This window comes from Mustela lutreola, chromosome 13 (genome assembly GCF_030435805.1).
Source record: "Mustela lutreola isolate mMusLut2 chromosome 13, mMusLut2.pri, whole genome shotgun sequence".
Classification (NCBI taxonomy): Eukaryota; Metazoa; Chordata; class Mammalia; order Carnivora; family Mustelidae; genus Mustela; species Mustela lutreola.
The window spans coordinates 57560864-57575808 of record NC_081302.1 but is presented as its reverse complement, the minus strand read 5'-3'; the positions used below and the strand labels follow the sequence as shown (position 1 = coordinate 57575808).

Here is a 14945-nt window from a genome sequence, read left to right as displayed (position 1 = left end):
CTTCTGCATTCAATTTGTTAAGGATATTACATATTATGTAACTTTTGGGAAACTGCACTGTATACTCAGGAAAGGAAAAAAAACAGTCAAATAATATAATGCTATAGAAATGTTTTTTATCTTCTGAAACTCCTAGAATTATCTTAGGGTTCCCAAAAGTTCTCAGACTACTCTTTGAGAACCACTTGTTTCTAGAAGCAGCTTCTGCTGTCAGTTGTTTTCCCTTTGTCCAGCCACCTTTTCTCAATTTTAATTTTTCCCTCCAGATGAAACCATGCTTTTAGGGCATTATTAGCATCTATGTATTAATGACTCTAATATCTAGAGCTCTCTGTTAAGGATCTGTCAGTTGGATATCTCTGTCTGAGTTCCTTATCTTAATAGCACCACTTCCTACTAGGTTCCCCAAAGCCTGGGAATCATTATTTGATACTCCATCCCCTCAACCTAGACATTTATAGAGTTCTTACATTTCTACCTGCTGAACAGCTTTCAGAACCATCTATTTTTCTATAATGACTACTAATATTTTGGTTACTAAGATATTTGTTTATTGCCTTCAAATATATTTTACCAAAATAACCTGACCTCATGCCATGAGGTTAATCTTATCTCCTAATTCATTCTCCACTTGAAAGTCAGAATAATCTTTAAAAAATTTTTTTTACTAAAGTGTAGTATACATTCAGAAGAGCATATGATTCAATGTTCATGAACTTGTATAATCAGCACCCAAATCAATAAATAGAAAATGATAGTATCCCATCAGCCTCCTTCGCTCCCTTTCCACTCACTACCTCCCAACTCCCACCTCTCAAAGGTAATCCTGCCCTGATTTCTACTACCATCGGTTAGTTTTTGTCTGTTTTTGAGCTATGTATAAATGGAATCAATAGCAGCACTCTTTTTATGTTTAGCTTCTTTTACTTAGAGTATATTTTTGAGATTAAACCATATTATTTACTGCACATATAGTTCATTGTTATTGCTATATAGTATTTCATTTATGAATATACCATAATTTATCCATTCTACTGTTGATAAACATTTGAGTAATTTCCAGTTTTGAGCTATTATGGCTTAAGTGCTATTACTATTCTTAACCATACCTTTTGCTAAGCATGTACCTACCCATTTCTCTTCAGTTTATGCCTGGGAGTTGCTGGGCAACAGAATTTGCATATGTTCTTCTTTAGTAGATAATTTTTAAATGGTTTTTGTTTATTATATGGTATTTTTTTGTTTTTGTTTTTTTTATCTTAGCCATTCTGGAGGTGTGTGCTGGTATCTTATTGGAGTTTCAGTGTGCATTTCCCTAATGACTAATAAAGTTTCAAACTTTTTCACATTTACTAATGAATGTATAATTTGTTTTATAAACTCTGTGTTCCAGACTTGCCTGTTCTGTTGTATTACATGTTTTTAATTGTTGAGAATTCCTTTTATATTTTGGATATAAGATCTTTATTAGTGATATGTATTCCAGATTTCTTCTACTCTGTGAGTTGAAGAATGCTCTTACGAAAGAATAAATTGCTTCACTTCATTCCTCTGTTTAAAATCTGGATTACCTGGGGCACCTTGGTGGCTCAATTGGTTGAGTGTCTAACTGTTGGTTTTGGCACAGGTTGTGATCTCGGGTCATGGGATGGAATCCCACCTTAGGCTCTGCACTTGGTGGGAGTCTGCTTGAGATTCTCTCTCCCTCTCGCTCCCCCTCTATCCCTCTCCTTGCTGGGCATGTGCCTGCATATTCTCTCTCTGTCTCTCAAATAAATAAATAAAATCTTTTTAAAAAATTCGGATTTCCCATTTCCTTCAGGATCAAGTACAAATTCTTATCTTACGGAACTTTTCATTATCTGGTTGCTTCCTATATTTCCAACACCAGACCCCCAAGTCTGTGTTTTTTATTTGGTTACTTAAACTTCCTCTTATTTATTTATCATAGGGACTAGTGCAGTTACATAAAAAGCAAAAGTACCACTGTAGGAGGAGAGAAAAATATGAACATATTTTGGTAATCTTAGAGATGGATACATTCTTCTGAAGTTAAGGCATAAAACCCAGAAGCCTTATTTGGATACATAAAGATTTAAATTTTCTATATAACCAAACTGTAATTTAATAATTAGAAGTATCACCATAAGAAAATATTTGACATGTGTAACATGTAAGAATATGGCAAAAAAAAAAAAACCACTACATAAACATAAAAGGAACTACCACAAATACAAGAAAAAGATAGTCCAGTTAAAAAAATGGGCAAAAACCAAACATTAGATAATTCATAGAGGAAATAGAAGTGGTTAGTAAATGCTCAGGTTCACTACAGAAGAAAGACAATGAAAATAAAAAGGTAACCTTTTTCACTCATCAGACTGATAAAAATGAAAAGTACTAATATTATGAAGTGGGAGTTTCCATTGGTAAAATTACTTTTGAGTGCACTTTGGCAATATTAAAATAAAATTATGCTTCTCTTCATCCAGCAGATCTAGTTTAAGAAATCTGTCCCAAAAAAATAAGATGTACTTGTGAATCAGGGAGGCTGTCAGAATGTCCATAGAAGTCTTATTTATAGAGCAAAATATTGAAAACAAACAATGTGTGTCAAGAGGAAACCGATTAAATCAATTATATTAAATGAAAATGGTTGATCTCTGTGCATGACATAGTTTTTTTTTTTTTTAAGGTTGTATTTATTTTAGAGAGAGAATGAGTGCAAGTGGTGGAAGGGGCAGAGGATCTCAAACAACTCTGCACGGATTGTGGGGCCCATCAAGGGCTCCATCCCTAGACCCTGAGATCGTGACCTGAGCTGAAATCAAGAGTTGGCTGCTTAACCAGCTGAGCCACCCAGGCACCCCTGGAAAGATATTTCTATAGGGCAGTGTGTGTAGTTTTAGTACCATTATTTTAAAGAGCATTAAATATAAAAAGGTTTATTTTTATGCATACAGCACCGAACTAGTAATAGTCTTAACCACTGGAGTAAGGCTGACAGTGGGAGGAGTGTAAGGGTATTTCATATTTTATCCTGATACTTAAGAATTAAGATATAACGTACATACACACATTTATTTATTTATAGAGATTTTATTTATTAGAGAGAGAGAGAGAGAGACAAAGCACAAGCAGGGGGGTGCAGCAGAGGGAGAGGGAGAAGAAGGCTCCCTGCTGAGCTGGGCACCCAGCAAGGACTCCATCTGAGGACCTGAGATCATGGCCTGAGCTGAAGGCAGACACTTAACCATCTGAGCCACCCAGGAGCCCTAAGAATTACGACTTTTAATAGTGAGAATATATATGTTAAAGACAAAAGGAAATACTTAAATATATATAGCCTTTAATTCATATATATATACTCTTTTATATCTATGATTATTTGCATAAAATGGATTACTGGAAATAAAATTGTTATATTAAGAGGAATGAATATTCTTAAGGCTTTACTAAATTACTTTCCAAGATAGATGTACTAGTTTACATGTTACCTTCAGAGAATGAACATACCTTTTATCTGTACCTTTGCTGATACCTAATATTATAATTAGAAAAAAAAAGACTCTTTAGCACGTGAAAAAGCCATATTTATCTGTCATTTGCATTTTCTTCTTTTTGTGAATTACTTGTTTGTATCCTTTCTTGCTCATTCTCCTTTGAATCAATATGAACTCTATTTATAAATAATGTTGGGGCACCTGGGTGGCTTAGTTTGTTAAGCATCTGCCTTCAGCTAAGGTCATGATCCCTGCCCTGTGGGGTGTCTGCTGCTCCCTCTCCCTCTGCCTGCTGTTCGGTCTGCTTATGCTCTCTCTCTTTGTCAAATAAATAAATGAAATCTTAAAAAAAAAAAAAAAAGTGATGTCAACCTTATGTATTGTATATATTTTTCTATTATATACATTCTTAAAAATCTCTGCCTTATAAAATCTGCCATTCTAGTTACATTTAATATTTTTCTATTGACTTATACTAATCACCTACATGAATCAGTTTTTATTAGGCAATTATAATGATAACCTCAAGCTATAAGGTATGAGAGACATTTTCTAAATTTCTTAAATGGTTTCAGACTCATTTTTGTTTTGGGTTCTATTTTATGTTTTGTGTCTTCTCATTTTTCTTTTTTTGTCAGGAGACTATCAGTTGCATCATGCCTATTTTGTAGTTCAACTCTTAAAGGCTAGGAAAACATCTTCCTTTTGTTTATAATAGATAGCCATAAAATAAGAATAAGTGGTTTATCAGTGAAGACTTGAGAGCTTTCCCTCTAAACGAAATATATTAGTTATAGTACATTGATTTTAACTGTTCAGACTTAATGCCCTTATTAGGGTAGTTGGGGAGTGAAGACTGACAGTCAGCTTCTCATTTTTTTACATGTGTTCTATATTGGTATTTCCAGATAGCAGTTTTTAGAGGGGCACAGGACATTATTGATAATGCCTTTAAAAATACTATAAATCATTCTTTACAATTAATTACTCTTCCCCTTTTTTTTCATTTTTTGTTTTTTTAAAAATAATTTTAATTATTTTTTTATAAATATATAATGTGTTATTAGCCCCAGGGGTACAGGTCTGTGAATCGCCAGGTTTATACACTTCATGGCACTCACCTAGCACATACCCTCCCCAAAGTCCATAATCTTCCCTTTATTTTATGCGTACTTAGTATTTAGTTATGGAATTTTTATCTGTTAATAATTTGAGAATACCATCAAATGGAATCTTTGACACTATCTCTGATACAAAGTATCAGAATGCACAATAATACTGAATATAGCCATTATTTATTTAATTAAATTTAGCATCTCTTGGGGCACCTGGGTGGCTCAGTCAGTTCAGTGTCTACCTTCTGCTCAGGTCATGATCTTGGGTCCTGGGATAGAGCCCAGCATCAGCCTCTCTGCTTAGCAGGGAGTCGTCTTCTCCTGCTCCTTCTGCCCCTCCCTCCTGCTTGTGTGCTCTCTCAAATAAAATCTTAAAAAAAAAATTCAGTATCTCTAATCATTTTATCAAGTAAAAGTTTTATATCCTTAAATATTTAGTGATTGCTTTCTGACTGAAAAATGTGATTTAGTCTGTTTTATATATTTATCGAAAAATTGTCCTCATCTTCTAATATTAGCTGAGTAATCAATTTAGTTACACAGTTAAAGACTATATAGCTACCCTCTTAGTTCCCAAGTGTATAAATGGATGGTTGGCATTATAATGTATTTGGTCTGTGCCTGACAGTGATATTCATTATCTTGTGCTTTTATTGTTATTTTTTAGTTCTTTTTTTTTGCCCCAGGTTAAGGAATGGTGATCTTTAGTGCCAAAGTATAGTTTGATAGAAGGCACTTCAGTTCGGAAGCAGTGAAGCCCAGCACTGTCATGTGTTAGGATACGAGTCACTGAAATTCCTTCCTCTAGACATCTTGCATTATAGCAAGTGAGGATGAGAGGTTGGGTGGCAATGCCAGTAGCCACTGAAAACTTCTGGGTATTGTGATGAAATAGCTCTGTGTACCACTCCTTCTTTTTCCCCCTTTAACCAGCCATCATATTTTTTTATGAAAAAGGTGAATGGAAATAAGGAAATGGTATCAGATCTGTTGATGGGCAGTTCTAATCTAAGGAACCTAGTACAAATCACGTGTAATGGAAATGGTACAGATCTTCGGACATTAACTCATGTACACATTAGTATTAAAATTACCAGACTTTAGTTTTAGATACAAATCTGTTGTGTTACTAATAAAAAAGCAATGCGGAAGCAATGTAGGACACCTAATGTAACCTTCATTTAATATTAATGAATCCTTAAGAAAGTCAAGGAGATAATGAAATCACATCATACTCAGGATGAAATATTGAAGGCTTTGGTATCTCTAATAGTTAAAATTTACATGTTTGTTTTTAATTGTATCTTTTAAAAATCCTGTCTCCTAACCAAAATCCCAACCCCCAGGCAACCTAAAACCACTTTCAGAAAACCCAAGAATCTTAAAAATGTTTGACTTTTCATAAAGAAATCAAAAGAAATCAACCATATTGATTTTAATCCTTTATAGAAACAGTATATATTTCTTTTATCTTTGAGAAATTTGTTATTCTAATGAATGAATCTACCATTTTAATTTGTATAAAAAATTAGCAGAAAAAGTGCTCTAATTTTTGGTATAGATCATTCGTAGTTTTTGACAAGTAATGGAATTTTTTTTTAAAGATTCTGACAATGGAGATATTAATTATGATTATGTTCATGAGTTGTCATTGGAAATGAAGCGTCAGAAGATACAGAGGGAATTAATGAAGCTGGAACAAGAAAACATGGACAAGAGAGAAGAAATTATTATTAAAAAAGAGGTATGCTATTATTGAAATAAATGTTTGTAATTAGCATCAACATGGCTATTGATCAGAGAACTCATTAGCTGCTTGCTCTGTCTTAAATTGTACTAGGATATTGATACACTGATTAAATTATATATCAACTACATATGTCAGTCATTTAATCTTCTCATTACCCTGTTAGATAAATTGAAATTTTTTGCTTTCGAACAGGTGAAAAACTGAGATTTTGTTGCCTAGAGTCACCAGCTAATGTTAAATAGGATTTAAATCTATGTATGTCTGTTTTTTAGGCCTAAGCTATTTCTAGAACACTTGTTTATTTTCTAAAGAGTAGAGATACAACTCATTGGAATATAATTTTGATTTTTCTAAGGAGACTTTGAAGTTTTATCATTTTAGTTGGCTTTATTGATATTAGTATTATGTTAGGGCAGTTAATTATCATACTGGTTAAAAGCATGTGTTTAGGAGCCAGATTAATACATGGTATCTCTAGTAGCACTTAATATTTCTTCTAAAGTTTGGTATGCTTTAAAAACACCTACTTTGTTACCTGATTATAACAGCCATGATTGAAGGAGTTTCTGAATTGACTTACTGAATTCTTTTAAAAGGTTTCACCAGAAGTAATTAGATCAAAATTATCTCCATCACCTTCTCTAAGAAAATCAAGCAAATCTCCAAAGCGAAAATCAAGCCCTAAGTCATCATCTTCAGCAAGCAAGAAAGACAGGAAGACAGCTGCAGTATCCTCACCCTTATTGGACCAGCAGAGGTCAGTAGGGTAGTAAATAATGCCAAAATGAAGTAGCTTTTTTTGAAATGATACTCAAAAGAATTAGTGGGTTATAGAAGGGTACTTAAAATATGTTAAATATTTAATGTAAATTTTTTTCTTCTAAGAAAAAAGTCAAAAGAGTTTCAATTTAAAAGAAGATTATACAAAACAATAAAGCAGATATCTATGTCCCACCTACATATGCTTCAGAGCTTTTTATTTTTTAAGATTAAAACATAATACATAGATATTCTGTCCTCCCCTCTTGAATTTGTTTTGATACTGGTGCATGTATGTTTATACTTTCATATATATTATTTTTATCTATTAATCTTACATATTAAAGCTTTGCTTCTGCAACTTGCTTTTTCAGTTAACATTTTTTATATTTTATTGATATGTGTAGCCTTTTTTCATTTGAGTACTTACATTCTATATTTATTTTTCTGTTATTGAACATTTAGGTTGTTTTCAGGTTTTCACTGTTAACAAGTTATACACAGTGAACATTCTTCTTGTCCTTGTGCATGTGGTTATGAGATTAGGTTCCTTATAGCCTGTACATAGCAGTATGAAGATATTAGAGTTATTCCAGTAGCCAGTTGAGGAAATAAAAATAGAAATGGGAAAATATGATTACATTGAGGCACTAAGAATAAGACAGAAGACATCTTTCCACTTAATGTCGATCTGTATTATTTAAATATTGTTGTAATTAAAGCGCATATACTAAATTTCTTCAAGAGAAAAACCCAAACCTCTTCCCAACATATGACCAGTTGGCAAACTGTCTATCTGAACCCACAAGGAAATTTCTGTCTTCTTCCTTTTAGTTTCTAGAAGTTTTAACCCTCTTTCAAGACTCCAGGTACTTTCTGCCTAGATCATTATATCCTACTAACTGTATTTATTTTATCCAATGTCCACTCCCTTACTCTCATAAACATTTCATTTTCAACCCCAACTGATTCATTTTACAGAGAAATCTTGTGAGAGAAATCCTGAAAGAGCAATTCTGATTAATATACTATGCCATTGAAAAACTCTGAATTTCCATTCTGTTGAATAAAATTCAGATTCTATTTTTTAAACATTTTATTTATTTATGAGAGAGCCTGTGCATGTGCATGCATGAGCTGGGGGTAGGGGGACATCAGAAGGAAAGCAGACTCCCTGCTGAGCAGGGAGCCCAATGCACGGCAATGTCCCAGGACTCTGAAATCATGACCGGAGCTGAAGTCAGAGGCTTAACTGACAGAGCCACCTGGGTGCCCCAAAATTTAGATTCTTTAAGATGACATTTATACTTTGATCTTTTCAGTCTTGTGAATATTTTTGTCCAGTTTTCCTCCTCCTCTCTTCCATCTTCAGTTCTTCAATGTCTAGCTCAAATTCTGTCTTTCCATTAAGTTTTTTCATTTCTTTTTATTGAACATAACTTCTGTTCCTTTGCATATCAGATTTTATTTATACCTCTCCTAATATTACTGTTTGTATTATATTTTATCTGTGACATACATATATTAGAACCTCTGTTAAATTTAATCTCCTTGAAGATTGGGGTCTTGATGGTTCATTGTTTTTTCTGAGCTTTGCATTATAAAAAGGCACTCTGTAAAGTTGACTTGATCCTCTCCTTTGCTTCTGGGATTGAGTAAATGTGGCAAAGAAATAGGAAGGAGTGAACTTTAGAGTGGTGTGATCCACTCCGTTTGTTGTTAAATAACTATCCCTCAGTTCCATCCATTTCTGGAAAAAAAATAAAAATAAAAATAACAAAAACCCAGCATATCAGAAATACCCTTTTTTTGTTTTCTTATCCTTTCTATTCATAAAAGCTTTGAAATTTAATCTCTAAATCAGTTTTGTTAACTGTTTAGACGAAGGGTTAGTTTCATCTTGTTATTTTTCATATAGTGTTCTTTATTAGTAATTCATTTATCCTCTTAGTATTTAGCAGGAATAATTACTCACCTTGATTTAACTACTGTATTTCTTGTAGTCTGAGATGTTGTTGACTTTAACATGCACCATTAATTTAGTAATTGAAGTAGAAGGGCTTGGAAAACTACGGTAGAGGCACAAGGAAAACACTGAATTGAGTATAGCATTTTCTTAGCCAAGCAGTTTATGTTGTGTGGAGTGTGTCAGATCATCAGCTTCTGGTTTCATTTGTTGAATCATACTGTAAGCTGTGTGAAGGCATATTAAGCAAAAAGTAAGGATTGGAATTTCAGCTAAAATTCAGTAGGTTGTTGGAGCAATGCCAGTAAGTCAGCTGAGGTGACAATCAGGTAAATAGACTCCTTGGTCTTACATTGTTATCATATTGAGTAGGCACTGTAATTACAGACAAATTGAAATTCATACTTCTTCCTGAAAGCTGGCAGTTTTATTTGATATTTATCAGATGTGTCCTGATAGCAAGCTTTAGGCTATTATGTGAGATGCAGTGTGGCTTAGAATCAGCAAATGTATTATGTGTTCTGTCCATCTATACTGTTTCTCAGTTTTTATTAAGTAAATTTTTCTTTATAACTCTTTGTACGAAGATGTACAAAGTAGGTTAAAAGCTGTTCAAAAGAAGTAGTTTTGAGGAGAAAGAAAGGATCTAAAAATGGTCAAAGTAGCTAATTGAGCTAGCTCTATGTCACAAATGGGAAGTAGGCTCTGCGTCTTTAAAGAATAATCAGTTGACTTAAAAAAATGTTCAAAGATCTTGTTGACTTCAGAATGTCCAAAACCAGTTTGGATCTCTGTGGTTGGAAGGCACTTAAACCCAATATTGTAACATAATATGATTTCCAACTACATATATTTTTGAAGATAATATGAAGAAATTCTGTATTTCAGTGAATATGTTTGTGTAATCCTAGTTGTTTTAATAGCCTAATCCCAAAATGTGAGCTTAACTCTACAGAAGTTTATTTCTCACTGAAATAAAATCAAAATGGGTGTTTCAGATTAATATGTTGATCTCCTGTACATAGAGATTCAGTAACCTAGTCTCCTTATGACATGGCTTCATTTGGGGTTTTGTGGACACCAAAAAAATGGAACATACAAAGTAAAAAATTAATTAGAGTATTGCTCTTACTTGGCTTAACAGTTTATAATTAGTTGCCTGGAGTATGAGAGTCTTTTAATAGTTAGGGCTGGAAGTGGTATATATCACTTCTACTCACATTTTTTGGCCAGAACTTGGTCACTTGGCCATACCCAATTTCAAAAAAGTCTAGACAGTATGTTTCAACAGTGTGCCAGGGACAAAATTTAGTAAACACCTAGTTAGTCTCTGTCACAGGAAGTAACGTGAAAATAGTTTGTATCAAGAATTCCTCTATTATTTTATCTTTAAAATAATTTTTTGATAGTGACTACTGTTTTTGTCTTTTAAGTGGAAAAATATTTAGAAATTCAGGCATTTATCACTTACTGTTAGATACATTAAAAGTTTGAGTTATCTCATAAATATGTAAGGAGATATGTGGCTATGGTTCATAGCAGGAGACAAAGGTGAAAAAAGATTTGATCATACTTTAGTAATTTCTAACTTGCTATGTAGCTAACCTTATCTATGATAATAAGAAATAGGAATAAGGATTAAGAGCTAAATTTTCTGAATGCCCACAGAGTCCATTGATTTTATACTTTTATCTTTTTAAAATTTTACCAGCAGTTTTGAAGAAGATGATCTCTATTACCTTTTTATAGCTAAGGAATCAGATTAGAGACCTCAGGGTTACAGGAAGTAAGTTCTAGGATACAGACTTAGGTCATCATTTATAAAGACTAATAGTGAAATGAGTAGCTGGTGAAAACTTACCAGATATATGAGGGCTACTTCAAAACTTAGCACCAGACTGAACAGTGTTGGAGAACACAAAAACAAATTTAAATAATAAATTCATAATTTTAGTACAATTTGAGAGAATGATTGCATTGAGAAGATGAGACCAGTTGACATGAAAATTAAAGCAATCTGTGAACAAGATATTTTGGAAGAAAAACAATTTTTTAAAAAACTGAAAATAGGGGCACCTGGGTGGCTCAATGGGTTAAGCCTCTGCCTTTGGCTCAGGTCATGATCCCAGGGTCCTGGAATCGAACCCTGCATTGGACTCTCTGCTCAGCAGGGAGCCTGCTCCCCCTTCTCTTTCTGCCTGCATCTTTACCTACTTGTGATCTCTCTGTGTGTCAAATAAATAAGTAATATCTTTTAAAAAAAAAAAAAACCAAAAAACTGAAAATGGGGCCCCTGGGTGGCTCAGTCAGTTAAGGGGCTGCCTTCGGCTCAGGTCATGATCCCAAGGTCGTGGGATCGAGCCCCACATCAGGCTCCCTGCTCAGTGGAGAGCCTGCTTCTCCCTGTCCCTCTGCCTGCCACTCTGCCTACTTGTGCCCACTCTCTCTCAAATAAATAAAATCTCAAAAAAAAAAGAACAACTGAAAATAGTAGAATAATGAGACTGCTGAATTATTTGGAACAAGTAGAATGAGTGCTGCTTCAAGGAATTACTGAATTTGAAGACATATTTAAGATTGGGAAGCAAAAGGATAGAGAGAAATAATTTTAAAAAATAAGACATGGATGAGAAATCCAGGAGATGTGGTAACTATAATAAAGCTAACCAGAGAGGCTTGGGCTATTTGGAGAATTGATAAAATAAAAACCTTTTAAAAATTGAACTGAAAGACTTAAGGATTTGGGATTGAATGGTTCACTGAGTTCTAGAGAAGGCTAAAAAAAGAAAACCTAGTTATATCTTGGTGCAGTTTTTTAATTTCCAAGGAGAAACGTCTTGTAATCATCCCAGCTCAAAAACTGGGTGTAACATGCATGGGGAAAAAGAAATGAGCTCTCTTTGTATTTTTCATCTGCAACACCAAATGTTATAAAATATTATAACAATATTTGTAGAGCTTTGAGGAGAAAGTATATTAGTACCAAAGTGCTATTATATTCAGTCAAATGATGACAGATCTGAGATAAGGACAGACAATTTTGGATATATAAGAGGTCAGAGTTATAACATTTGAATAAAATTATTTAAAGTGCCAAAGGAGATTAATAACCCAATAATCACTTCCAGGTAGGTTAAATGTGAAAGGTCAAATTCCCAAATTTTAGGGGGGTGTTTTTGTAATCTTAGAGTTGAGGAGGATTTCTCAAATAAGACTTAGAAGATTTAAATGAATGTTTATTAACAGTGTTTAGGATTTGATTTATACATGATGTAATTTTGTGTTCTTTATCATAAAACATGGAGGCCACCTAAAAAATTTACCAATCTGAAACTATTCAAAGAAGTTACGGAGCGTATCTATTTGATGAAATTTGAGAGTCTATAAAAATAATTATTTGCATCTGCTTTTTGTCATAGAAAAGATATCTGTGCTATGTTTAGTACAAAAATTTTTATAAAACATAATATAATTGGGGGAGGGAGAAGTGACATAGAAAAAGTGTGGGCAGGGACGCCTGGGTGGCTCAGTTGGTTAAGCAGCTGCCTTCGGCTCAGGTCAGGATCCCAGCGTCCTGGGATCGAGTCCCACATCCGGCTCCTTGCTCAGCAGGGAGCCTGCTTCTCCCTCTGCCTCTGCCTGCCATTCTGTCTGCCTGTGCTCGTTCTCTCCCCCCCCCCCCGATAAATAAATAAATAAAATCTTTAATTAAAAAGAAAGAAAGAAAGAAAAAGTGTGGGCATATATCCAAGATGTTAACAAGGGTTAGTCTTGAGTAGTGGAATTATACGTGATTTTTATTTTTTTCATCTACTTTTCTATATAAGCTTATGAAAAATTCAGTTCATGCAGTTATCTTGTTATTATTTCTATTTCTGAAAGAATCTCTTCCTACTCCACCTCTTTCTCAGAGACCTACCCTTTAAAATTACTAATAAGTAGCAAGTTAAATTAATTATTTGCTCATTTCTGTGTGTTTTTTCCTGGATAGTGATTACTAATTAATAAGATAGTAAAAGGTGAGGAATGCTACCATTTTTTAAAATGTGCTTTATTGGGGCACCTGGGCTCAGTGGGCTAAGCCTCTGCCTTCAGCTGAGGTCATGATCTCAGGGTCCTGGGATCAAGCCCCTCATCGCATCGGGCTCTCTGCTCAGCGGGGACCCTGCCTCCTGCCCCCACTTCCTGCCTCTCTGCCTACTTGTGATCTCTCTAATAAATAAATAAAATTTTAAAAAAAAAAAAAACCTAAAATGTGCTTTATTAAAATGAAAAAATACCCATGTGACCTTCCAAAAGTATTTGGACCTCTAATGATAGCTTTGTATTACCTTCAGGAATTCAAAAGGCAACCAGAGTAAAAAGAAAGGACCTCGAACTCCTAGTCCACCCCCTCCTATACAGGAAGATATTGTTCTGGGGAAAAAATATAAAGAAAAGTATAAAGTAAAAGACAGAATAGAAGAAAAACCAAGAGATGGAAAAGACAGAGGACGAGATTTTGAAAGACAAAGAGAAAAAAGAGACAAGCCAAGGTAAGTAGGATTGTATGTTTTTAACAATCTTACTTTTGTAGAATTTAAAATACTTACTTTTCAGAAGCTTTTTTTCAGGCATTACCGTAGTAGATTTTTTAGTGTTTTAAAACTCTATGTATGTGTTATTTAATAATTCCCATATCGAGTTAGGGATAATTCAATAAACATTACCTTAAACATCGTAAAATAATGAAATTTTTTATCTTAATCATTTTAAAGTGTACAGTTTAATAATATTAAGTATACACACATTGTCTTGAAATAGATCTCCAGAACTTTTTCATCTTGTGCATCTGAAATTCATCCTTTCCCCTCCTCCCCCACCTCCCCAGCCTTTAGTAACCACCATTCTACTTCCTGTTTCTATGAATTTGACTTCTTTAGATACCTCATATAAGTGGAACTATTTTGGTTTTTTGTGACTGGTTTATTTCATTTGGCATAAGGTCTTCAAAATTCATCTATGTTTAGCATGTGACAGGATTGCCTTGCTTTTTACAGCTGAATGGTATTCTGCTGTCTGTATATCCATTCCCCTGGTGGATGTATGGGTTACTTCCACCTCTTGGCTATTGCGAATAGTGCTGTGATAAGCCTAGGTGTTTAGGTATCTCTTCAAGACCCTTCTTTTGATATTTTTCCATATATATTCAGAAGTGAAATTCCCAGATAATATGATAGTTATGATAGTTCTGTTTTTACTTTTTGAGGAAATTTCATACTGTTTTCCATACCAGTTGCTTTGTTTTACAATCCCACCAGCAGTGTATAAGGGTTTCAGTTTCTCCATATCCTCACCAGTACTTGTTATTTTCTGGTTTTTTGGACAGTAGCCATCCTAATAGGTGTGAGGTGTTCTCTTACTATGGTTTTAATTTGATGTTTCACTGATGATTGGTAATGTTGACCATCTTTTCATATGTTTTTTGGTCATTTGTGTATCATCTTTGGAATAATGTCTTTTAATTGAGTTATTTGATTTTTTGTTCTTGAGTTTAAGGAATCTATTATATATTCTGGATATTAACCCCAAATCAGATATGTGATTTGTATTTTCTCCCTTTTCATAGGTTGCCTTTTCATTCACTCTGTTGATAATGTCCTTGATGCACAAAAGGTTTTAAGTTTGTTGTGATCCCATTTGTCTATCTTTGTTATTGTTGCCTGTACTTTTGGTGTCATTTCCAAAATATCATTGCCATCTCCAGTGTTATAAAGATTTTCTCCTAAGAAGTTTTATAGTTTTAGATCTTACACTTAGGTTTTTAGTTCCTTTAAAAGTTAATTTTTGTACATGGTGTAAGATAAGGTTCC

The 14945-nt window shown here is 33.8% G+C and overlaps 1 protein-coding gene across 8 annotated transcripts in view; it reads left to right on the top strand.

The window, feature by feature from the left end:
• ZC3H13 (zinc finger CCCH-type containing 13) overlaps window positions 1–14945 on the top strand; it is a 100230-nt gene that overhangs the window by 31595 nt on the left and 53690 nt on the right. For all 8 annotated transcript variants that reach the window (XM_059143682.1, XM_059143686.1, XM_059143685.1 and 5 more), the window contains 3 exons: window positions 6223–6362; window positions 6965–7125; window positions 13431–13628. In XM_059143682.1, coding sequence (XP_058999665.1) covers window positions 6223–6362; window positions 6965–7125; window positions 13431–13628 — 499 coding nt within the window. The remainder of the gene's footprint in view (window positions 1–6222; window positions 6363–6964; window positions 7126–13430; window positions 13629–14945) is intronic.